This window comes from Gambusia affinis, linkage group LG04 (assembly GCF_019740435.1).
Source record: "Gambusia affinis linkage group LG04, SWU_Gaff_1.0, whole genome shotgun sequence".
Classification (NCBI taxonomy): domain Eukaryota; kingdom Metazoa; phylum Chordata; class Actinopteri; order Cyprinodontiformes; family Poeciliidae; genus Gambusia; species Gambusia affinis.
Window position 1 is genome coordinate 30,398,616 of NC_057871.1, and position 26,347 is coordinate 30,424,962.

The following is a 26,347-nucleotide window of genomic DNA, read 5'->3' on the forward strand; positions in this document are numbered from 1 at the left end:
CAAACCAGCAGCTCTGGGAAGGTTTTCTGACATCCTGCAAAGAAATTCAAGCAGAAACTTTCCACAAACTCACAAGTTCAATGGATCAAGAATTGTTCTGTGATATCAAAGAAGGTTCTATGTAATTCTGTCTGTTAAAATGTTTTTGATTGAAATAGCTTTTGATTTTAGTACATGTGATCACTTAATGCTGCACATTCAAAGAATGACAGTTTGCAGTTCTTTATGATCCATAAAATGTTTAGAAAATCTGCTGTATATAATAATTTGGAACAGTGCATTTTGAGTTTTCTTATTTCGGAAAAAAATACTGTTCTCATGGGGAGCTTTGTTCAGTAAAATTAGATTTATACTATAATATTTCATAACTTGAAAATTATACTGACCATCATTTGCATTGAGCATTTAGAAAAATCTGAGAAAATATCACTTGCATAATAATTTGGAACACCGTTTATATTATATAATATATCTATGTTCCGACACCATGGTCTAGGGGATGAAGGGTGGTAAAAAGTGTCCATAGAAACAAATTAATTTAAAATTATGTATTACAAAAAAAGATGGTTTCAAAATCCAAAACTCAATACAATTTAACCCAATTAACACTCAAAATAGGACTAAAACGAACTACATAATAAGTGTAAATTAAATGACAACTATCCAAACAACTCTAAAGTAAACTCAACAAACAAAAGAAAAAAAAAAAAACACTAAAGGAATTCTAAGGGAGCACCAAGCCTCCCAAACACACGCTTCAATATTGAGTAGAAACAATCCAGATCAAAGTCAAAACTGCTAATCAGAACAAAATGGGTCAGTAGAGCAAAGTTCTTCACAGCTGCTCAAAACAGTCAATTACAAGCAGGCAGACAAACAAATGTGGGGAACAAAGCCTCTTTCTACAAGCTGCCCCACAGGAGGAATGGTTTGCAGGAGGCATTTTTAGGAAACAGGTGAGCCCGATCAGCATGTGATTGGCTTGACAATCCTCTGCTGGTCCAATGGTGTCGTTGTTCTTCTGCAGCCTCCAGGCAGCCAATCAGGAAGGTGTGCTCTCACAGCTGAACCTGCATAACAAAAAGAAGCCTGCACAGCCTCCAGAGGCCAGGAGCCGTAACAATGTATAAAAAATTTTAAAAATCATGTCTTGATCTAACAGATAATTAAAGTGCAGTGATATTTGTTGCATCATGACAAAATGTGAACAATTTTGAGTATGAGCTGTTTTTTAATACATTTATACATCAGTTCATCTCTCTAAAGACGATCAGTCCCCAAACCCTGCATCAAATTTTAATGTTCAAATAAAACCCTGACCACTGGGTGAGAAATAAACAATTTGTACTGTAGAACCAAAAATGAGCATTCTAACACTGATTTCTGTGTGAATGTGCATGCACGTATACATAAGACTGTCAATCTGGCCATGTAAGTATATTTCCATCAATATGCACCCCAAGAGAGAAATAAAAATGATTTGTGACTGGGAACAATGAATTATTAAACATCGTCGGCTCGGCAAACGTTGCTCACTGCATTCACCGCTGTGAGGATCTAACATCAGGATTTAAGAGTGCTGCATTTTCCCTACGGCAAAAGTGAACCAAAGCAATGTTAACGGCAAAACAGCTACAGCGCTTTTCCTCATTTGCTGCTGCTGTGAGAGTGCATACAGTCTTCACACAGAACGGGAGGGAAATGAGAGGCGGCAGAGGATGAGCACAATCAGAGACAGCTTCCCCTCTTCTCTCCCAACACTGTTCCTGTCAGGAAGCTTGTGTGTTTATGAATCTTAATTAGCTCAGCGTGTCTCTGGAAGTGACACCTACATCCTGCTGTGAGTGGGAATAGTTGCGAGTGTGTTTGTATGCCATGGTGTGTCTGCTCCTCTCCAGCCTCTGCAGCTTCACACAGATACAGCGAGGTGATGAGTGAGTGGGTGGGTTTGTTTGTTTGTTGATCACTTCTACATTCACAACTCACAATCTGGGTCATTGCATGGTGCTCAACACCCCTCCCCTTTTCCTTAACATTCAGTATCAAAAGAGGTTTGATGCATCTGTTAGTATCTCAGGATTGTTAATGAGCAGCAGTGTGGGAGTGCTTGTTTCTGTGAGAGAAGAGCACACTCTTAATGAGGATCTGTGTTAAAATGAATTTAAGGACACACTCCTTCAGAAAAATTACAGAAAGGCACAATATAAACATCAAATTCTGAACTGTAAACTGCTTTGAGTGTAAAAACAGTGGGAGATCTTAAAATCTTGGATCTTCTGTGTCTTCCGTTTTAATAGAAAATGCAAAAAAATTGCAAATTTAAAAAAATCTCAGCACACAGTTTCATGAATTGAAATACTGAAAAAAACTATAGCCCAAAGTTAATGCAAGCATTGACAGATTTCTTTTTAAATGAAATCAAAAGGGTTGTTATATATCACACAAACTGCTTGGTGGTTCAACAAAGTGTTTGCTCTGGGAGCTAAAAACAAATGCATGTCAGATTTTATATATCAATAGTATTTATTTAGTTAAAAATGATAAAAATCAAGTCTCGGTCAAACAAGAAAAAGAAGATATAATTGGTCATGTATTTTGAGGAGAAAATCTTCCTTTGCAAGGTTTATTTATTTAAATAAAATAAATTAGCAAAAAAAAAAAAAAAAAGAAGCTTGTTTGAACACATTTTGGTGGTTAAGAATAATCTGTGATTTTCTTTCACTGAGCTAGTCCTTAAAGTATACATAACAAACATAATGGACAAATTTAAATAGAAAATCTGTGGTGTCGTCAGGAACGTTTGTTTTGGTGTTTTACTTTCTGTGCTCATTAGTTCCTTTTTTAGATTGGATCAGCCAAGTTGCTGTTCTACTTCTGCTTCTTCATGGCTCTTGGCAAACAACTTAGGGTGCATTACTGCCACCTACTGGTAACCATGATTTTGTTTTACTTTGGTTCAGTCCTTTCTTAGTGTTTCTAGTTTATTATGTTTATTTCTTATGTCTAGTTATTCCTCGTTTCTCTGGTTTAACTATGTTTCTTAGGTTTAGTTATTCTTTAGTTCTTTAGTTTTAGCGCCCTGTGTACTCTCCCTCGCCCCATATGCTACATTCTCTCTCTCTCTTCTCACCTGCAACCCGTTCTCAGCCATCTGTTTCTTCAGTAATCAACCTCCCCGTTACGGCTCATGCTCGGTTTCTCCTTGCTGGTTCCTTCAGTCTAATCCCATTTTCTTCCCGTTACGTCCTCATAGGTTTTATGCTGTTTGTTATTTCCTGGATTCCTGTGGCTTTTGTTCTGGCTCACTGCGTCAAAGGTGCCAACTAATCGGCTTAAACTAACCACGAAAAAAATTCCAGCATCATATTGCACAAACTAAAAAATGATTTTATTACATTAACATGTCATTTGTTCATGTTTTCTCTGTCAGGTGCAGAATGTGAGTCAGTCTATGGAGGTGGTGCACCTGCGAACATCGAGAGACCTTCAGTATGTTCGAGACTCTGAGCCGCTGCTGAGGGGAGTTGATGGTCACTTACACACGTATGTGGCCAGTCCCCGCGCTTTAACTTCTAAGACCCTCCAGGTATTAAAAAGACACATAAATATCCAAGTACTTGAACAAACACTGCACATAAAGAGCCAGGTTCTTAGGCACATGCCAATTAATGCAGTCGCTGCAGGGAATTCATAACCTTTGGTGTGAAAATATTGATTTGACATGTGCCAAGCCCAAGTTTCCTGCCTGCATTCTCTTTTATCAGGGAGACAAAATTTGCCATGGAAAAAAAAAACCTGTATGGAAGGAGTCTTAAGTGTAAATACTGTTTATATTTACATGATGATCAACACAATATAGCAGAATTAGCCTTGGCATTTGCCTGACCTTTATTGACAGAAATCTAAATATGTTCAACTTCTTAATTTGGACCTGCTATTTTCTGCAATGATATCACTAGGAAACACCGTGCCATCAAAACCTTTCCACATTTTATCAATATTTCTACACAGTAAACATGACAGGTCAAGATTAAATACAACATTTTACAGTATCTGGGAAGCATGTGGATAAAATGTTGGGTCGTCGCCTGTATGGCCTTTAGTTTTACCTACAGTTCAGTTCCTGTTTGAGTTGTGTTCTGTGTTCCTCGTCGTGTTTGTCCAGTACCTGTTGTCACTGTTTGTGAGCTTCTCCTTTGTGCTGCCTGGACTTTTCTTCATTATTACGGTAAACCATCTTATTCATCTGACCCTGGATCTGCTGCCTCTTCCTCACCATCAACTCATGACCGGAATCACAGATAGAACCCTTCGGTGTCTGATTGGCGTAAATGCTGACAGAACAAAAAAGACAGCATTAACTAATCCTGGCTGTTAGCCTGTTCTGGGGCAGACTAGCAGCAGAGAATAAATCGCCATGGTAACATATGTGTTACCGCTTTCGAATGACAGAGTTGAGACTTAATTAAGCCAGGATATCTGGCAAATCCCACCTTAATTCACTGATCTGATTTTAAAACTATAAATGTTGACCAGAGCTAAAGCTATTTCAGGTTAATTCAGATCAATTTCAAGATTTAGACATGACATTCAAGAAAATTAAGCCTTAAAAATGTAACAGTCATTTGTCAAAATAAACCAAATAACAGCATTTTAAATAAAATATATGTTGGCTGCAAAGCATATTTGATGAGTTCTATTAGATTATACTCATATTTATTTATACTGACTAATGAAGGCACAACTAGTACGGCATTGTAAAGCAGCTATACAGACTTCGTCCTGGTGATGTCAGCTCTTTTCATCACAAACCATAAATACTTTATGTATCTAAAAATCTAACAATGTAAAAAATGCATGCGGAAATAAACCTAGTTTTTCCACTTCAACTATTTGTCTTTGTGCTGAGCACCAAATCTCTAAGAATAAGTCTACCAATGGTAAAGGTAAAGGTCATTTTATTTTTATAGCACATTTTCAGCAACACGGTAATACAGAGTGCTCTACGGGATTTAAAAGGACATACAAACAAAATAACAAACCAAAAGAAAGAGTAAAAGAAGAAAAAGCTAATAATGTTGATTCAAATTAAATAAGCTACATACTCTTATTTGGGGTTGATACATAAGTATAAGTAAATATTTAATGGATCATGTTTTAGAGTTAAGCCCAAAAATACTCACACTTCCGAGCAAATTCAGATTTAAAATCATTTTCATTCAACCAAAACATTTATTTCCTGGTGTAAAGAAAAACTTTGCAAACAATGGCGTCTCTGCTAACAGTCCAGACATCTCTTCGGGATACTAAGCCATTTTTTTGCAATGTCTTTATAAATGAAAAGTGTTCAGGTATTCCTCAAAAAACATGTTACTAATATCATGCAATCAAAATTTTTAATTTATGTATTTTCCAGGCAGATAGGCCCATTTTCAAATACAATCAAGTAACTGTTACCTTCAGTTTTTATACATTTCTCTTATACATATTTGAAACATGACTTTCCAGAAATTCAACTTTGCTATTTAACATCTTGGAATTAGGCCTCTGTCTCTTTAAGAAGCTTTTTCTTTCCGAAACGCTCAGCTTCATCATGTCAACGCAACAACATTCCTCTATTAAGCATTTAACAATGTTTTATCAGCATTTCACATAAAATTAGTTTGTGATGAATTCAGCAGATGTTCAGTTATACCAGTTTGCTAATCACTTCTGCTGCTAGTCTGAACTGAAGGAGTCAAGTGGGGGAGTCGCAGGGAAGGGAAGCTCTGTAATACACATGCTTAGAGGGGAAATTCTAGGATTTCTCAAACATGCATGAAAGAATCAAGGCAGCACTTAGGTTTGATTTTTTTTTTTTATTTTCTTTATTTAACCAGGTAAACCCCATTGAGATCTGGACCTCATTTTCAAGAGGTACCTGGTGAGAACACAATATTTTCACTTGTTATGAAGCTCAAAAAAGTCAATTTTACATAATATAGCCAATTTCATTTTCCATAACCCTTAGTGCCACACTGGAGCATATACATCCTCAGAATTGTGTTAATTTGCATCACAGGTTATTAAATTTTATCTCCAAGCAGGAGGAGAGACCTACATAGTGATTATATAAACAAAGTTAAGGCCCCACATCAGGAGTAACGTACAAACAGACACACAACTCGCCCTTAATTCCCCAAATATAGCTTATTGCTGCCTTCCCCTAAATCCTTTTGCCTTTCATCTCTTGCCAAGCATCATCTAAAAACCAGGGGGTCTGTCCTTGGTTACTTTATGCAGCATGTCTGTGGTTGTGTGTTTGTGTGCATATGCATATGTGCTTGATGCTCCTGGGGGTGAGGAGGGTTCAGTCATAAGCTTTTTGCCTTCACACCATGTGGCAGAACGCCTGAATATTTATGCCCAACTAGAGTAGGTTTATCAATAACTAAACAGTATTTCTATACCACAGAGGAAGCGATTGAAGAGCTGGAGGTCACAACGATAAACAGAAAGAAAAATAATACAGAAACAGATTGAAAAATAAGATTAAAGGTTTTTACTATATTTAATTATTACTTGACAGTACAATCCATCCTTCCATTGAGAATGAATTGGTTTAAACTGTATTAATGTACTAATGCACATGATGCACATTAATACAGTTTGCCTTTCATCTCTTGCCAAGCATAATCTAAAAGCCAGGGGGTCTGTAACACACCGTTACTTCACACATTACTTTGTTTTTGCATCTCTTTGAGTGAATTTACCCCCCCACCTCCCTTACATATCCTTCAAATCAGAAAAAAATGGTGTCAGACATTTGTGCTGGTTTGGGCAGCAAAAATGTTTGTTTGCGGTGCTATCATTTTAAAGATATTAAGACATGTTTTTAGAGGTCATGAAAGGTCAACCAGCCCTCCCCCACCTCTCTGAAATCAGACACAATTGCTGTCAATCAACTACATTTGTGCAACAAAATTTTTGTTTGTGCTGCTTTGTTTTTGAAGATATGAATGAAATTTTAAAGGTCATTTTGATTTAGTAAACGTGTGTGGGTGTGTGTGTGGGAGGAGGATTTGACCTTTAAACTTTCATTAATATCTTCAAATCCAAAGGAGCTCAAACCAGCACAAACATAGTTAAGTTGACTGACACCAATTTTGCCTGTTTTGAAGAAGATGGGAGGGGAGGGCAACTTCACTCAGGTGGTTTGGTAGGAATGTGACACAAAGTCAAAAACTTCACGGCGGGGGGTGGGGGGAGGGGGGGGCAATGAAGACATGAAAGAAATTGGGCTGAAAATATTTTAAACTTGATAGAGTGGAGGAAAAAAGTGAGCATAACTGTTCCCACAACCGTTAGTGAGCATAACTGCTGTGGGAACAGTAGAACTTTAACTGATTGGTAAATGTCTTTCCTTGATTTGTCGCTGTGTTTATTTGTGTGTGGGAGTTTTGCGATTTGGAGAGAATAATGACGCCTTTGTCTTCCCTCTGAAACGTCTTTTAAACTCCCTTTTTTTTTATATGAACTCAGAATCCTTTCTCCATGCAGCTTACTGTTGTGCAGGAATTCAAAAACAAAGAGGCATCTGCATAATTTTACTAGCACAAAATAATAACCCTTTATCCTTCTGCAGCAACACACAATTACTTTCTATGTATAATTTATACTAATACTGATGTTAATTAATCTGTTTGTAGACTAAAGTCAGATTTCATTCTGGTTCCTGATTTATCTGCTCTGAGTTATAAAATTTAAATCACAAAGCTTTATGCTTTTTATCTGGGTCAGAGCAAACTGTAGTCCAGCCCCTGCATATTCTTTTCCGGTACATTTTCCATCTCCTTCTGTGGGATTTTGAAGTGTTCCTGGGCCAGATGGAACGTGTATTCCCTCCAGCATGTTCTGGGGGGGCTTTGCATTTGGTAATGTGATTTTTTTTTTCTATCCTCACATTTTCTTTCTCTAGTTTTAGCTCATCTCCAAGGAGAGCTAAAAGGTCTTAATATGGAAGCAGAGAAAAACATGACTCACAGTGTCTCAGCAGTTAAATGTGTGTAAAATAAAGTCATGAATAACAGAAGAGGGAGAATGTTTAAAAGAAAATATTTTGCTCAAGTAAACACATTTGTGAAAGTAAATAGGTTTTAGTCAAGCGTCACAAAATTTCTAACAGAACTTCTACTTCATTTTGTGATTAGTGATGAGGTTCATCACTGAGGCACAGATTCCTCTGGGGTCAGATGTAGAGACGAATAAAACACAAAATAGAAGCTTATATTTCATGTTTGATCTTAGTTGAAACTGTAGCATGCTTCTCCAAACAAAGAGGAAACTTACTAATGATTTTTTTAGTCATTCAAACAATCAAATCTGTTATTCTTTTCTGTGTCTCTATTAAGATGAGCTGACACTGAGAATCTGGGCAGAACTGAGCTTCAACAAAATCACCCTGAGTCAACAAATGGATGTGCATTATTAAGTCAGCGGGTTTTCTCATTATGAAGATTAAAAGATGGCAATGCCAGGCAGCTAATTACTGTTTACATTCTGACCACATAATGGTCTGAGTCTGTGAGCGGATAAGAGGTAAACTGAGAGACAGTGATTAGGAAAATAAAACCACTTTATTATATTAAAACCACACTTTTATCATCTCACTGTGGAATCACATTAAAATGAAGAGTTATGGAAACAGCAGCTAATTTAGCTGTTTTAATTGGGTTTTAAGGGCCAAACATATATATATATATATATATATATATATATATATATATATATATATATATATATATAACATATTTCATTTTAATAAAACTATTGCCCTGCAACAGACTGGCGACCTGTCCAGGTTGATCCTGCCTCTCGCCTGGAACGTAGTTGGAGATAGACACCAGCAACCCTCCTGACCCCATTAGGGACAAGGGTGAACAGAAAATGGATGGATGGATGGATGGATGGATAAAACTATTGGACTTTATGCCAAAGTGATGCAAAATGTCTTTACCAGTGAGTCACAGTTTGGCTACATGGGAAGATCAGTCATTTTGCAATCTAAAAGCGGTGGGTTCATTTTCAGCTTTCTTCTGCATGAATAATCTGAAATTAGTCATTCCATGGTTTCTTTTTTACATCATCTAAAAGATGAGCTGCTATTTTCTGGACAGTGATGATGCAGAGAGGACTGAGTACCAAACACTACTGATGACAATCCAGTAGTTTTTGGTGCGGTGAGGGGAAATTGCCTGCAGGACTTACCTGAGCATTGGATATCCATCGTTCTCTACACCCTCTTACTGTTTACGCTTCTCAGCCTTTGGGGAGGAAAAATAACAAGCATGTTAGCTGATAACAACAGTACTGCAAATGCCACTTTTTTCACCTTGAACGTCCTGTAGGTCAGTTGCTGAGTTATGCCCCTCTGCTGCTCAGTTCCTGTAACCCGTCTCATTTTCCATCTCTTGTGCACCACCAGGAGTTAAAGGGCCAGATGTCTCAGCTGCGGCCCCTGTTGTCGGTGGTGGAGCAGTACAGATTGGACTTGCAGATGCTGGCCACATTGCGAATGGAGCTGCTGAACCTATCGATCATCCTGACAGCCATTCAGGAGGAGGTTGGAGCATATGACTATGAAGAACTTCAGCAAAGGGTGTTACTGCTGGAGACCAGGCTGCACAGCTGCATGAACAAACTGGGTACGTGTTAAAGGGTTAGAAAGAAAAGGTGTTGCTGGGGCTGACTTTAAAAGAAATCCCAGGGCTTGTATTTTCTAATTTGGCAGGAGAGTAATGCCAGTTAGGACGGCTATGAATTTACTGATTGCCTGCGAATTTTGTGACATTTAATTTAAAAACACAACACAGAGTAAATGGAATGGCATAAAAGGCTGACTATAACAAATGATCCAAGTGATGAACAGAACAAATAAAGGTATAAAAAAATCACATATTCCAGCTGTTATTACATCAGTTTAGAGTTGATTTTTTTTTTATGTCCACAAACGGATCATCTCTCAGAAATGACCAGCATGTTAAATCTTAGAGCTTAAACAAAGCTGTGAAGATTGTACATCACAGCTTTGCTGTTAGATCCTTTCTTGGTGCAGCATAACCTTCTCATTGCTTCAGAGAGGAAATGACAGCACCATTAAATAAAAAGATATTAATTAGCAACAAAATGTGATGTAGTCTTAAAAGATCAGTTTGACATTTGGAGATCGGTGCTCCTTCACTTTCTTGCACTCCAGGCTGTAGTAAATATAGAGTTCCATCTTACGGCAGTGAGCCATTTTTCAGATTGTCCTGCATTCATTGAGCTCAGGTATGTCTGAAGGCTGTCTCTACTCTCTGTGTGCTACAAGGATCAGACACCAAATAAATGTGTTGAAAAAGATGTTAAACAGCTGCTCTGGGAGCCTGAAGCAGTGAAACTCTCACAAGGTCAGACAGTGCTGAAAAGTATTTATGCTTTTAATTTCTTTACATTTGTTATTGGAATTTTTTCTGAACTCCAACACAAAGTTAAGTGGAAGGAATATTTCAAAATGTGCTCCTTTTTCAATGTGGCATACGTTTGTTTTTAGCTCCTCAGAGTCAATAACTGTAAATAGGGAGTGTTGTGTACAATTGACGTGTTTGAGCTTTACATCATAATATAATGTTGTTCCTTCATCAAAAACATGTGTGGAGTTTTGCTTTGACTCTTTCTTGCATGTTTGAGAAATCCTTTAATCTCCCTCACGAACTATTTGGTGGTGCCAAATGGTTGCCGCCAAGCACATGCTCAAGGCGAGCTTCCACCTCACAGAGAAACTCCCTCATATCTTTCCCCAAACCTCCCCCACTAAACTCCTCCAGACTAGCGGCAGCAGCAATAAGCAAACAGCTTTGTGAAACTGTGCATCTGCTGTTTCACAAAGCTTTAGTAAAGTAGTTTAACTACTTTTTATTCATTGCTCCTATGAACATTGTACATGAGTAAATGGTAATACTTTGATGTACTGAAGGCAGAGTTTCAGAAAGACCAAAAGCTTCTTATGGACAAAGAGGTCAATTTCAAGATGTTAAATTGCAAAGTCAAATTTCTTTTAAGTCATAATGGTTATGCATCTTTTTTTTTATAATATCTGAAGCTAACATATTTACTTTATTCTGCTATAAAAAATAAAACAGCATGCCTGGAAAATACATCATACTTCCCCTTTGAAGTACATCACAACCTTTGCAAGACAGTTTGTCAAGACAGAAACAAGTTATTCAGGGATTCTGTTTGGAGAAGGAAAAATGTTGGGGCAAATTTCAAATAAGAGTTTGGTGCCACTTTAAGGTTACAGTTTCGTTGAGCTGGATTAATACTGCAGCACAATTATACACCAGAAGCACATATAAATCCATCAGAAACAATATTTATTTTTGAGAAAGGTTTTATAAAAAGAGTGATAGATGTAACATTTGATGACGCCTTATGAATTAACTGGGAAATTCCATTTAATTCATTTGTCATTTTCTGGGATCTTTCAGGTTGTGGTCGCCTGACTGCAGTTAGCAACCCGATCACTGTGAAATCGTCAGGGTCCCGCTTTGGCTCCTGGATGACTGACGCCATGATTCCCAGCACTGACAGCAGGGTAGGTGCATGAAGTCCAAAGATCAACTGTTACAAAAAAGACTGAATAACAATTTAAATCTTATATGTGATAACCCTGAATTGATTTCACAGTTCATAATCATAATTTATAAGTATAATTTTGTATTCAAGAGTTTTGGTATTGGGATTGTTACCCAGTCAGGTTTTGAGACAATACAGTGGACAAAAGAAAATCACAATTATTTTTGGATTGCCTTTTTAACAAACGTGTTTCAGTTTAATGCATCTTGCATGATTAATTTATGGAAACCAGATAAGCAAAATTATAGATGAATGTGTGTAAATATACTTGTGTTTTCTGTTGGAATGCACCGATTTCAGTTTTCTGGCCAATCGCCGATAGTCCATCTTTAAAAAGCCTAACCTGTTGATTCACATTTTGGCCAATTTAGTTTTTTTTTTTCTCTGAAATGTTGTTAAATATATGAACAAAGTCGCTGAGCTGGCAACAGTGGGGTGACTCCAAATTGTAAACATGCAGACATGACCTGGTGAGAGGGTCTGTCAGTCAGAGAACGTTTTTCAAAAGAAGAGGACCGTAGGTGACTTTCTGATCTGTGCAATGGTATAGATAAGATCGGTGGATTAGATTGGCTTCACATGTAAATATCGATCGATCGATCACCGATCTACTAAAATTGAGAAAATTGGGGCCCATTTATAACTTCTCGTTTTCTGTGATGGAAGCATTTTATGTGATATACAGCTTTAAAATAAACATCCCCAAATGTGGGTGATTTACAGAGTTTTTACAACAGGAGTTTTTGGAATTCTTGTTAAGATTACTATTTGTAATCCCAAATTTTACCATAATTTCAAAAAAAGTACTTCAAGTGAGATATTGAGTTTCTAAGTTGACTGAAGCATTAATGGATTTAGAAGCAAAAACAAAATCATTTTTAAAGAATTTAGAGGCTAACTAGCATGAAGAAATTTGAGAATGTAGAAAAGGAAAACATTGTCGGGTCCCTGTGCTTTGGGGGATGATTGTGGTACAGGGAGCTCTAGATGCTCTAGTTCTAGTATAATGAAAGTAAAAGCTGCATTCTTGGCAAAGTTGAGCTTCTTTCCAGTTGTAACCAGTCCTCTTTGTGGTGGTAATTAACAGAATCTAAAGATGTGGTCCTAGACCAGTGGTCCCCAACCACCGGGCCGCGGACCGGTACCTGTCCGTGGACCAATTGGCACCGGGCCACGCAAGAAATAATTAAATATGGCCTTTCTATGTATGGAGTATGGATGAGCTTTTATTTTGAAAATCCTAAACCGGATGCTGTCGGTTACGTCTTGCGCACCAACATGCAGCAGAATGAGTAAGAAACAATGGCATCGGTCTTGATCCTCAACGCAACCCCCGCCCCCTCTTGTAAGAAAGAACAGCATCCAAAATATCACTTGCATAATAATTTGGAACATAGTGTATGTAAATATCTGTGTTCCAAATACACACACATATCCCTCAGCTGTATATCCCTTCTTGGCCAGGGTTGGATAGTGTGCAGGATGTCTGGGTTCCCTTTATTTTCTTGTACCCACGTTTTTATGGACACAAAGGAACTGTAGGTGCAATCAGAAGAAAAGAAAATCTTAGATACTGCTTTTTTCTGAACCCATGTAAAAAAATACATAAAGTAATACAGATTGATGATCTTGATAAAAAAATTTTAAGTCTGGTTTAAAAATTCTTTGTATAAGCCAGCATAAAAATTCTTTGTATAAGCCAGCATCATAGTAAATGATGATGTCCTCGGTCACATGGTTAGGAAGCTTGACATTCTTCTTAATCTATTTTCTCTGTCTTATTTCCAGCGTGACTTTTGTTGTGCACTTTGTTTTCACTTTACAAGCTTCAGTCGCCACTAACAGATGCACACACAGACACAACAAAACAGTCTGCTCAGGCAGCGCATATCTAGCTAGTTGTCAAGGCGACTGTCTCCCAGTTGCCAGGTGTGATTTATATTGCCACGCTTACCCGTGCTATGTGAACTTTCCCTGTAATGGGAGGGAACCATGCAAAGCATCAGTATTCCAGTTGCACGACCCGTTTAGTTCCAGTTCCCTGGTGTAAGGTCCGTCACATTTCTGATGTCTGTTTGGATCTTCTTTCCTCATCTTCCATCTTGATGGTTATTGATGTATAATGTATGTTCTCCATTCAGAGTGTGGCATTCTGGAAACAAAACAAGTAGAGCTTATAAAAATGCAGGATTTGTTACTTGTATGTGTTCTATATATAACACAGTGAAAATATAAAAAAGATCTCAACTTCCTCTAACAGTTTTATTCTATCTTTTTGTGTTTTTGTGTTGATGGCTAAGTTAACATTTAGTGTGGCCTAATAAAATATGTTACATTTTGTCCATTCTTGTGTTTTGAATAAGTAGGGGCACAACTTTATCATCAAGAAAATAATAGTCAAATAGTTCAGCCTCAGTTATTGTTAATAAATAACTGCTTGATAAAGCTTAGTTTTAATAAGACCAGCACCTTCCTTTTTCTGAACAGTGAGATGCTACATATATGGAATAAAATACTAACTTCTCTCCAAAATACAAGCTTACAAACAAAAACAACAATAAAAAATAAGTATAGATAAATTAATAAAATCTATGAAATGATACATGATGGCAAACACCTGCACAATGTGTGAATCAAAATGAGTAAAGGTCCATTTCACATATTCCTGGGTATCCATGACTACAGTGTCAGCACACGACCCCAGCTTGACATTTATGAAATCTTTATTAGGTCTTTAAAGTATGACGGGGTGTGTGTGGGTGTGTGTGTGTGCGTGTGTCTGTGTGTTTGCATGATTTACTCTCACTCTCTGAGGCAGGCCAACATCTGTTGCAGTATTTGAGAACATCTTCTAAAGTGATCTGTCAAGGTTTCTCTGTTGATGGGATCAGAGATGAGGGAAGAGAGCAAAAACACTCCAGCCCTCCAGCAGTCTGGGTTTTCTCCCCTTCACTCGGATTGTCTCCAGGTGATTTTTTACAGGGCCAATCAGCAACCAGAAGGAGAAGCTTTGACGTTGATTTACTGCTCTGTTTTAGAGTTGTAGTTTGTCTGTAGTTTTAGCGTTGGCATGGAGAGACTGAACATAGACAAGTATTGAGTTGCTTCCCAATATTGAATTGCCTGCCAGTGGAAAAGCACCTTTGGTGGGAAAGGCTTGCTCAGAAGTGCAGGGTTGAGGAAAACATTCAATCAAAGATTAATATGAATTAAATTATATGACTTAAATCATTTAGGCCCTGCTGAGATTTCCAGGTTTCTATTTAATTAAAATTGTATTTCATCTGTAGATACTTTATTACTATTTAGCTGTTTACATGTATATTTTTAGATATTTTTATATTCAACGAGGTATATTTTGTTATTGTGCTGCCATAACAAGTGAATTTCCCCACGGTGATTAATAAAGGTTTATTGTACTCTATTCTGAAGAAAACAATGGACATTTACTGATGGTATATATTTTGTTTGATTATTTTTGAGAATGTTTCATTCAATTTTCCATCTGGTAATCTTAAAATATCAAAAAGATTGAAGGCTGGGAGAGATAAAGAGGGCAGTAAACACCAACTGTCACTGAGATAATGATTTTAATGTATACTGTATCTTAGATGAAACGAACAATCTGGATACAACATTTGGTAAACAGGTATTTTTACGGTTCCCTGCATTTATGCTCTGCATGCAGGAAGATATTTTGCCATCTGCTTGAAGTTTCACAGCTGTTCACGCTACTCCTACAGGTTTAAGTGACTGAGATACTAGTCAAATTGATTAGTGCAACAGTGTCTTCACAGGTCTGCCCAAAAAGTAAGTCAGACTAGGTTTCCTTAAACTGGTAGGTTTTTACTAGCCCACAATGTAAACAGAGGCTGAGTTCATTAACTTACGATGAAACTGTTATGTATGTAACTGAATCTGAAACTGTCTTTATGGTTGTATTGGATTTCAAGGACTGATTTAGTAATAATTTTCTGACATACATTAGATTATACAAGTTATCTTAGCATAATTATATTTCTTGTGAATTGGCACTATTGACCTTTTGCAACTATGTCACTTAATCATTGATGGACGTTGGAAGTGAGGGATGGGTGCATTAAACAGACTGAAACTGTTTTCCCAAGTTGTTTATGCCAGTTTAGCCATGATTGATGCCACTGTATCATTTCTTTGACTTGTTTGAATCAATCTACGTGAACTTAATACACCAGGGTGGCTCATATTTACAAAAGTTTGAAATAACTAACTTAGGCAAAGTTGGCAGTTTGATCAACACATCATGATTAAGGAGGTATGGGTCGGTTTCTGAGTTCAGACCACATCATTTATATCACTATGTCATAAAAAACATACCAAAGACCAGATGCTAACCAGTTTTTTCCATACATGTTAGGCTACATGACAGTGCGGCATTGTCTCCATGGTAAATTATGATTAGATGTGCACCAACGTCATATTGCAATGTTTGGTATGTTTCTAATCATACTTACTAATAAAGCATATGAACGTTAATCTTCTTACTTTGCAAGACTGTCTTTGTGATTGACAGCTGCTGTCCATCGCCACCGGATCTTTCCTCATTAAAACAATAAAATGACAAGTTTGGTTTGTATCCTTGTCTGTTTGTGCAGCTCTAAGGCCATTTTTAAAGTGAAATAAAAGTGATATTCTGTTACAGATGTCTGCTTTTTGTTAGGACCGCATGTGGTCTGTCATGGCAGAGTGGTCATAGTTCTGAAGAGTGTCAATATAAATACAGAGAGCAGTATTGTACTGAATTCTGGTGTCAATTTAAAAAACAACTATCCATCAAATAACCCTTTGCTATCAGCCTTCAGAAGCCTTCCTTTCAAGTTTAGCAATCTCTGTACCAACATTGTTTTGTTTGTTTTATAAGGGAATGCTGTTCAGTGAGTGTCAAAATCACCTTCTGCAGCCAAGAATATCCATTATGTTATTCTGGGGGAAATTAGACTTTAATACCCTTATATCCCAATTTTCTACACCTGACTTGAATTGATGATTACTGACAGGACTTCTGCCGAACTGGATGAAAGCTGTTGAGGTAATGGATTTATTTCAAACATGTTTATTGCATCTAGTTTAATTTTCTCACATATCTGGTGTGAATTGTGTAGCATGCATACTGACATGCTTGGTGTTACACTCCACAAATTTATAGAGCCTGTTTTGAATGCAGGAAAAGATGCAACTCAGAAGAGAATCTGTCTTTCAAATAGTCTCTTTGGCAATCCAATTAAAGGACCAACCTCTGCAAACGTGTAAAATTTTTATAACACTACCAAATTTAAGCAACAATGAAAGGAGCTGTTATGTTGAACCAAATTAGAAACTGACTTTTAAAATGTTCCTGTTTTTCACAAAATGCTATTTGCGTGGACATGACCCAGTGGACCAGTTACTTGAGCCCTGGTTGCTACTCTCTTGAATCTTTGAGGGGAAACTGATTTACAAACTGCTCTTCAAGTGAAAATCACTGCGATCGCCGTGTGTCTCGAAATGAGCAAAGAAGATGTTTCTAATACGTAATTAGTCTGACTTATAAATTTAATGAAACATCAAAGATGTGTTTCTGGAGTGTCAACACTGTAGTAAATATCTATTTAAAATAGGATATTTTCTGGTTACATCTCATATTTTTTAGTAGCTGTTTATATTTTTTTCTAAATAGCATTAGATGCAGCACTTCACTGTGGTCGAACTTTCCATGCTGGTTGGTTAACTGGAAGCAGTTACAGGGATCTAAGATTAGTTGAACATGTTGGCCTAAATATGTTATAATTTTCCTATTAACTAAAATATTGCTGTTTGTGATATGCCAAAACTCTTAATTACTTCAAAAATGTATATCTTTTTGTCAAATTTTTCACTTGTGGAGGTCACCATTTATAAACCTGCTGGGTTTAAAAATGTCGACAGAGTAAACACAGGAAGGCTAACTTTATCATATTGCTTATCATGTTGCGTTTGCCTGCATGGTGAAATTTTGAATAATGCCACACTGTCACTGTTGGCTGTAATTTCAAAAAAAAAAAAAAAACAATAAACAGGTCAGGTGAATCTGGATCACTTCCCTCAGGAAAAAAAATAGAGCGCAGTCTGACAGTGTATGCTGATCTGAACTTTGAGCTGAAGGACCTATATTTGTGCTCACAACATTTTTCTCCAGAAAACTTTGTATTAATCAATCAATTTTATTTGTATAGCACATTTTAGCAGCAAGGCATTTGAAAGTGCTTTACATCATATCAGACACAAAAACACAATGCAACATAAAGTCAACAATCAAAACAGAACATTAAGTCAGGTTCCGTCAATAAATTTGTAATTGATTACGTTTCAAATACAACTCTAAACAAGTGGGCTTTTAGTTGAGATTTAAAGGCTGTTTTACAGTTTTCTGGAAGTTTGTTCCAGATTTGTGGTGCATAGATGCTGAATGCTGCTTCTCCACATGTGACCTTTGACCTCTTTGATGAGAAGTTTCCAATCGAAACAAGAAATCCCTGTTCTTTATGTAAGATTCAAACCAGTTAAGCACTGGACCTGCTCATACACATAACATTGTAATGTGTATGAGCCGGTGCGGTTCAGTGACTAGGGCTCTAACAGGTTATCAAAACCTTAATGAGCTAAAAATAAATGCCATCCAGACAGTTTTTATCCACAAATCGCTTAAAACTTGCTGGGAGAAACATCAGACAGCGCTCTTCATTTACGTTCAGACGGGGAGTCGGAACACAGAGCGATAGAAGTACTTACCAGATCACCTGACCAGTCAGTCTTTGAAGCTAAAGGTAGCAGCAGCACAACACCAGTTTCTACAGCCATCTCTATCCTCTTCCTCCATTTGGTCCTCCTCATCTTCATTACCTCTTGTGATTTCTCCATTCTGATCTATTTCAATGCACTCCAGTTCAATTTGAGAAGCCTTAATGGCAGTTTACTCATCGCAGTTCACCCATTATTTACCCAGGATGCTCTGCAGCGTGAACAACACGGTGACTTTTGTGCAAGAATATTTTATTAAAATTTATAAAAACTATACAGCCGACAATATTACTGTATGGTTTTAATGTAAAATAAACATTTCTCAAAGTCTGTTGTTACAACTAATCAAGGATCTTTTTAAAAAGACGTGCTGGACCATTTCAACATGTGAATAATGTATTCACAACTAACTTTCCTACTCTCAAACTTAGCTTTTTAAGTTGTTTGAATGGAATTAAATTGTGCATTCACATATGGGATGATAACAGAAAACAAAGAGTTTTCCTTCCTTTGAATTTTTGTTCAAAATGAAATTCGAAAGGAGGGGGGGGAACAGATTGCTGAAAGTCGAATAAGAGAAGGCAGTCAGTCCTTTTCATTGTCTTTCCAAAGTGAATTTAAATTAGAATGTGAGATATTCAAAGCCCCCAAAATATCCATATAATCATTTATCACTGTCCTTGTCTTAAAGTCCCTGATTCAACTTGAATGTTGAATACTGTAAATTAAAATAATAAAACTTTTCAGCAAGTTTTGTGAACGCTCTGCAGAAGAGAATTTATTTCTCAAAGTTAATCTCACTCAATTTTTTCTGTTCTCAGAACTTTTCTCATTCTGCAAATGTAATAATGAGCATCTGTTTCACCTATAATAGTTTCTTCTCCCATTGCTCTTCACTCCTCTCCTTCATCTGTTCACCTCTGATCCTTCTCTGGGTAATTCATTTTCCACACTGTGGAAGGTTAATTTTTCTTCCATTTGTTGCCTCTTCACACTCCTCTCCCATCATTCTTTTCTTCTTATGGATATCTTTACCCCATTTTTGATTGCAATCAGATTATTCGGTTTTACTTTCCAACAGACCGTAACATGAATTTTGGTCAACCTAATTAAAGAAATTAGATGAGATGAAAGCCAATCTACCATACCTGGATATGGCAAAATGTACTTGTCACATATGTTCACCCCTTTCATAAGTTGTTACATTCATCTCTTTAAAACCTCAAATCATTTTGACCAATATTTTATGTGATGCACCAACCACCAGATTCATTTTTTCAAATAGATAATTTTTTTAACTTTTGTTTTGAGATTTTTGTTGTTGCTGTTGATGTATTAAGATGAATATTTCGGGGAAGAGGAGATCTAGATGTTTAATCAAGATTGTGTGCAGTTGAAAATTTAAACTTTACTCCAATCTCAAATACTTTCCAGTCTCTAAGAGGTTTCCTTCCAGCATTCTGCTGTAAATGGTTCCATTTATTTTTCATTTAACTCCTACCAGTTTTTTCTTCTTCCCAGTCTTTAACATAAGTCAAAGTTATGTGGTTCATGATGACTAACAGAGATCCTGATCTTTATTCTGAGATTAATTTACATGTAGCTGTCTGTTTACAAATAAGTTGCACTGTGTTTTGCTTTGGGGTGTTATATTAAGTGGGGTAGAATGACAATACACACCATTTGTTTCAGATTTGTATTTGTGAAAATATTCACCACCACATGTCCTTTTACTCAAAATTTACTTTATGCACTTTTTTGATAGACATAGATTTAATGTCTGTTGCATAAACTCCTGCTCAAATACATTCAAATTTGTAGTTGTAATATGACAAAATGAGAACAAACAGACAAATTTATAAGTTGCTGTCTACATTCATCATTTTTCTGAGGTATCAACAAGACGAGCTTTATTCGGAAGTTGTAATAATGTCTTTTCTTATTAATCATGTCACTGTGGCACACTGGACCAGGAGCAACAAAAGATTGTTTAAGGGTCTCCATTAGCTTCAGACCATCATGGAAAATAAATGGCAATTACTTACCAGACAGAGACAAACACAAGCAGATATGTCATTTATCACAGACGACCTCCGGCTTACTGATTTGTAATGATGGCCCATTTTGAAGGAACACATCTTTCATGATAACAACTTTGTGGTATTTTTTTTTCATATTATTATCATTTCAACTGGCTGTGGCCCAAAGAAATTGTGAAAATGTATTCCTGAAATGAAACTTTTAAAACATAGAAATTGTGTTGGCTAATGATGCCCTTAATGCTGAAGGCAGAGCTTGCTGGTTTTAGTATTCAGGGAAAAGAAGCTATTGCTGGAATCCTATTATATTTTGTCAATTATCTAATAACATTTCAATACCCAGAGGATGATATTCCAAGGAGGGTGGGGAGCTTGCTGACTTTTAATAGTCATAACCTGTCCTAATTGTTAGGTGGAGTGAATATTGTATTGCGTTTGATTGTTATATTACCACAGTTTGCCCTTATTTTACTTGCTAATTATGTAGTGACCAACAGGAGAGTATTAGGAGGTACACGGTGGGATCACTGGTAGTAAGCAGCAGTGACAATGATAGATTACTACAAATTAAACTAATATATTTGCTCATTTGGGGGTAATTTATTTTACAGGCTAAATAACAATCGAACTGTAAAATCAGTTTTTCCATGCCCACCTTAAGAATAAAGCTTGACACAGTGAACTTTCATGTAAACAAGGAAAATAAAAAGCTTTGCAACTCTGAAAGTGGAAATGAATAACTGAGTGGATTGAAAGCAAGATACCAGAATTACACAAAGGTCTCAGATAACAAATTGCATATACACTGAAAATAATAATTACAAGAAAGTCTGCAATTGTGATAACATGGACCAAAAGTGGAAGGTGGTGAAATATGATAAACAAACAAACTCAGAACAAATAAAATGAACAAGACTAAAAGACAAAATTGCAATACACCCCTTAACCCCCCCCCCCCCACACACACACACACACACACGCACAGACACACAGACACACACACACACCCACACACCCACGCACACACACACACACAAACTTAAAAATATGAGTATCTAATTCCCTCTTTTCTCTTCACCAGGTGTGGTCAATGGATGGCTACTATAAAGGCAGGCGTGTGCTGGAGTACAGGACCATGGGAGATTTTACGAAAGGCCAGAACTTTGTCCAGCACCTGTTGCCCCATCCCTGGGCAGGAACTGGCCATGTGGTCTACAACGGCTCACTCTATTACAACAAGCACCAGAGCAACATTCTGGTATGAGCCTGTGGATGGTTGAAGATGTGACCAGCTAAATATGACAATTTTATTGTTTATTAAAATTTCCTTTCATAATCCCTGTTTTTAAGTGGCATTTCTAATGACCATCATGGTTACAATTTGATGAAAAGTTACATTCCACTTTGCCTGCATGAAATTCCATCTTGTTAACCTTCTGGGCGGGCTGCGCAGTTGACAGCAGTGTTACAAGGAGGTCGTGGGTTCGAATCTTTGGACGGACGGACGGATGGATGGACGGATGGATGGATGGATGGATGGATGGATGGATGGATGGATGGATGGATTAGTTTCTGGGCCTGATATACAAAAAAATTGTAGCTCTTGCTTCACAGAAATGAAGTAAACCGTGGTTTTAATTCACAATGTCCTTACTAACAGAAATGAAAGCACATTGTTCTTTTTGTTTTTCTAAAGATCTGGTACACATTTTTACAGAATACAATATAATACATGCAATAACAGTTTGACCTGTACAAATCTGTTTGGTCACAATATAAAACACAAAAAATACGTGCACGTTAAACTAATATTTGACTGAAGTACTTTTGGATTCAATTGTAGAATTCAGTTGTTTATTTTTACTTGACCAGCCAGCAATTACTCTGACTGACCTCTACTCACCAAAATAATAACAGAATCTTCCTCATTAATTTCTGTCTATTACAGCAGTTTGCAAAATGTCAGAAATTATGTAATTGATCTAACTGTCAGAAGTATTAAACAGGAGAAGCGCACAAACAACTACTCAGAATTATTCACATATGGACAGCTCACCACTCAGCTCCTCCAGACTAGTGGCAGCAGCAGCAATTAGCAAACACGTGGTATCTGCTTAACTTATACAAACTACTTCTGAGTGCAACGTTTCAAAGATCAGTTATAACAGTACTGTATAACAGTGTTGTACTGATCCCTGATTGGCTGAAGGAGTAGGAGCTTCTTAAAGATACAGACTCCAATTTCAAGGTGTAACGTTGCAAATAGTTTGGGTTTTTTTAGAAATATATGTCATTTTCATAACAACTGAAGGTAACATAGTTACTTTATTTTGCAATATAAAACAGCATCATGTGCTTGGAAAGTAAATAAAATCCCTTTAATATTTACCTTTTTTCCTCAATTTGCTTGTTCAAGTAATTTTTAAAAAATGCAAGGAAATGTTGACAATGCTGTAAGTCATTTAGTGAGCACACTGATTTATTATCTTGGAGATGCTGTAACAAATTAGACTGCCACAGTCCCTGTTGGGAACACTGCAGCATGCTGACTACTTATTTTGACCAAGTCCACATGCCACTGAATGTGAAGGACTGTGACCAGGTTGTTCATCAGGCCATGATTCTGAAAAAAATATTCTGTCTTCCTAGGTTCAGTACCATTTCCGTTCTCGCAGTGTGTTGCTGCAGCGCAGTCTGAGTGGAGCTGGATACAACAACACCTTCCCCTACAGCTGGGGAGGATCGTCTGACATCGACCTGATGGCTGATGAGACAGGACTGTGGGCTGTCTACACCTCCATCCCAAATGCAGGAAACATAATGGTAGTTTTCAAAATGTTCTAGAATCTGCAGTTCTCTACACTTTCTCAAAGCCACTCCAAACACATTAGTGAAAAGAGACAATATTAGACAAGAAGCAGCAAATTAGAAGTTTTACTTTGGATATAACGGGGATGAGTTTGTGTCTGCATGTGCGACAAAACCTTGGAAGTGATGGATGGGCTTCAGTACAACGCTGACAGCTTAACAGAAAGAAAAATGTTCTAGAGTCCACAAAATAATAAAAGAGCACAATTCTCACAACAAAGAATAGTCATAATACCAAACATGTTTACAATTTAAAGTTTGACAGAGCAGAATTAACAAATGTTTTTACTTTAAGATTAGTGCTTTCACTCATTAGTTAATAAATAGAAAGCAGAGTTGGATCTCCCTTTCTTTAACTGGTAGAGTTAACACACTTAAAATGACTATTTGACCTAAATTTCAATACTTATTTCATTGCATTCCCTTAAAAGTCCCAATGACAATATTTTTTAAAGATTTGAATAAAGCAGTATCTCGATTGTTATGGCAAAAAGTTTCCAAGAATTAAACTTCTTACTTTACAGGCTCCCTATGCTAAAAGTGGTTAGATCTTCCAAATTTCAGAATATATTATTTAGCTTCCCAGTTTGGCGCTCTGTGGATGTGGATTTATTCAAAAGGCAACGATGTGAGGTGGATTTCAATAGAGTAACAAGAATTAAAATTGACCCCATTAGTAATTATCCCGTTTGCATCCAAACAAGCAACTTTCTGCAATTCCATCCAACCCTTTAAATTTAGCTACCTACAATGCATGTCATCAGTTACATCTGGTTGACACACCACTCAAAGACAACCCCAATGCTTATAGCACATGGTATATTACAAACTTGGATCAGAAAAGGCATCAGAACAGTTGATGATCTTTATACCAACTATACCTTTGCCAGTTTCAGTCAACTATCGGAATTTTATGACTTGCATAGTCATAGTCTTTTTAAGTATTTGCAGATCAGACACTGGATCAATAATCATACAGTAGAGAGATTCACTTATAGACCAGAGGAAACCCTGCTTGAAACATGTGTGCTAGATCCCAAACATATTACTACAAAAGGATTTATTTCTTGTGTTTGTAAAATTGTCATTGATTATTCACCAGCTTAAGAGAAATACTCAAACAAATCAAAATGGGATCCAGATGTAAGCTGCATACATGGAGTTGATGGCCGGAGCAGATTACTACATTCACCTGAGACAGCGCTGATATCAACTAAACATAGACAAATTCAATTTAATATTTCATCCATCCATCCATCCACATTTATTCATGTTTATCATAAATGTGTATGATAAACATTCAGTTGAGTAAACTGACTCTTGGTATCACTGATGCCAGAGATGTAAAACTGTTGCTTTGGAGTTGTGTACAGTTGCAAACCTACTGAAATAATATAATTCTGAGAACATCAGCAGTCTGTGGACTTTCTTTAGATGTTGATCCAAGGATTTGGATATTTTGGGATGTTGCACCCCTGAAATTATTTCCTTGAAAGATATGCTTTGTCTTGGTGGCAACGGCAAGACAGCTGTTGTCGTGAGCCACTCCTGAAAAAATTCTCCATTCAGTAGGGGGACATTCATTTTTGGGTTTCTAAAATATGCCACGTGTTACTAAATTTAATTTTTACTCTGTGCGTTGCTGGATGGAGACAGTGGGTGGGTTTTATTTTTGTAGCTTGTTTTTCAATCAAAAATAGAATATACTACTGTACACTAAAGGTACATTTTAATTGCTTGTACATTCTCAATAAATATAGTTATAAAAACTACTCTAATTCCACCATCTCATTCTTAGTTTTGTGATTTTTACTGAGGACAATCATGGATGCAGACTTCTTCTCTTTAAACTTAAATGCTGATGTTTCTAAAAGGGTAAATATTACCATAGCAACGAAGAGCTATGATTTGATATCCATCAAAGCAGATTTCCATCTGTCTTAAGAAGTTGAGCTGGCGTGACTAAGTCTTTCTGCTTCTGTCTCCAGGTTAGTCGCCTGGATCCTCGTTCCCTGGAAATCGTCCAAAGCTGGGACACAGGGTTCCCCAAGCGCAGTGCTGGGGAGGCCTTCATGATTTGTGGCACCCTGTACGTCACCAACTCTCACCTGGCTGGCGCGAAAGTCCACTTTGCCTACAACACCAACACCTCATCCTACGAGTATACTGACATCCCCTTTCATAACCAGTACTCCCACATCAGCATGATGGACTACAACCCCAGAGAAAGGGCACTGTACACCTGGAACAATGGGCACCAGGTGCTCTACAATGTTACCTTGTTCCATGTCATCCGGAGCGATGGCTAACATGACTCAATAGAAGATGATAAAAATGTATTTGATACTGCAAGTTCAAACGTGCACAGACACAGACTTTGGTCATTCACATTGTGTTTAAATCTGAAAGACCTACAGACACAATATGTTATGGGACACTTGCCCTGAAGGTCACAGACGAGTTTTCCTCACAGCACTAATGCTGGAAAGAGATTTGGCAGTTTTTAGCTCAGTCATATTTCATTCTATTTTATACCATTTATTCTGTATATCAGGAGGGAATAAGATGGAGTGGAGGGAAGGGGGGAAATGAAAAACATAAATACAGACAGAAAACAGGATTTGACGTCACTTTAGCATCAAGTTTTGGCAATGAGCCTGTTGGAGATATTTGGGGCTTGTAATGTAATTTGTGGACATGTTTAGTCAGCATGGTTGTTCAATCAATAAACTTTACTGTTAAATCTTGCTACCATTTCTTTGGAGTTATGATTCAACGCTGTGTGTTTGTGTCGACATAGCTTAGATGTTTAGATATTTCTTGGAGCCACAAAGAAAAACTAAACTATGTGGAGCTATTTTAACCAAACAGAAGGAAAAAGCAGATAAGACTTTTTGAAGGACTGAAAGCCTAAAAAACACTGGATTTATTAATTGTAGACAGTCTATTTATTCATTCATAAGATTTATATTGTGCTCAAATTACATCTG

At 37.0% G+C, this 26,347-nt stretch overlaps 1 protein-coding gene across 2 annotated transcripts in view; it reads left to right on the forward strand.

Moving 5' to 3' along the window:
- The window catches only part of LOC122829976 (noelin-2-like), a 39,796-nt gene extending 13,691 nt beyond the window's left edge, over positions 1-26,105 (forward strand). The window contains exons 1-7 of one of the 2 annotated variants that reach the window (XM_044114965.1): positions 390-3,316; positions 3,431-3,586; positions 9,464-9,683; positions 11,508-11,614; positions 21,571-21,747; positions 23,139-23,312; positions 25,346-26,105. In XM_044114965.1, coding sequence (XP_043970900.1) covers positions 3,452-3,586; positions 9,464-9,683; positions 11,508-11,614; positions 21,571-21,747; positions 23,139-23,312; positions 25,346-25,666 — 1,134 coding nt within the window. In that variant the 5' untranslated portion in view covers positions 390-3,316; positions 3,431-3,451 and the 3' untranslated portion in view covers positions 25,667-26,105. Of the gene's footprint in view, positions 1-389; positions 3,317-3,430; positions 3,587-9,463; positions 9,684-11,507; positions 11,615-21,570; positions 21,748-23,138; positions 23,313-25,345 lie in introns of those variants that run through there. The other variant, XM_044114964.1, reaches the window with a different exon arrangement.
- The last annotated feature ends 242 nt before the right edge of the window (positions 26,106-26,347 follow it).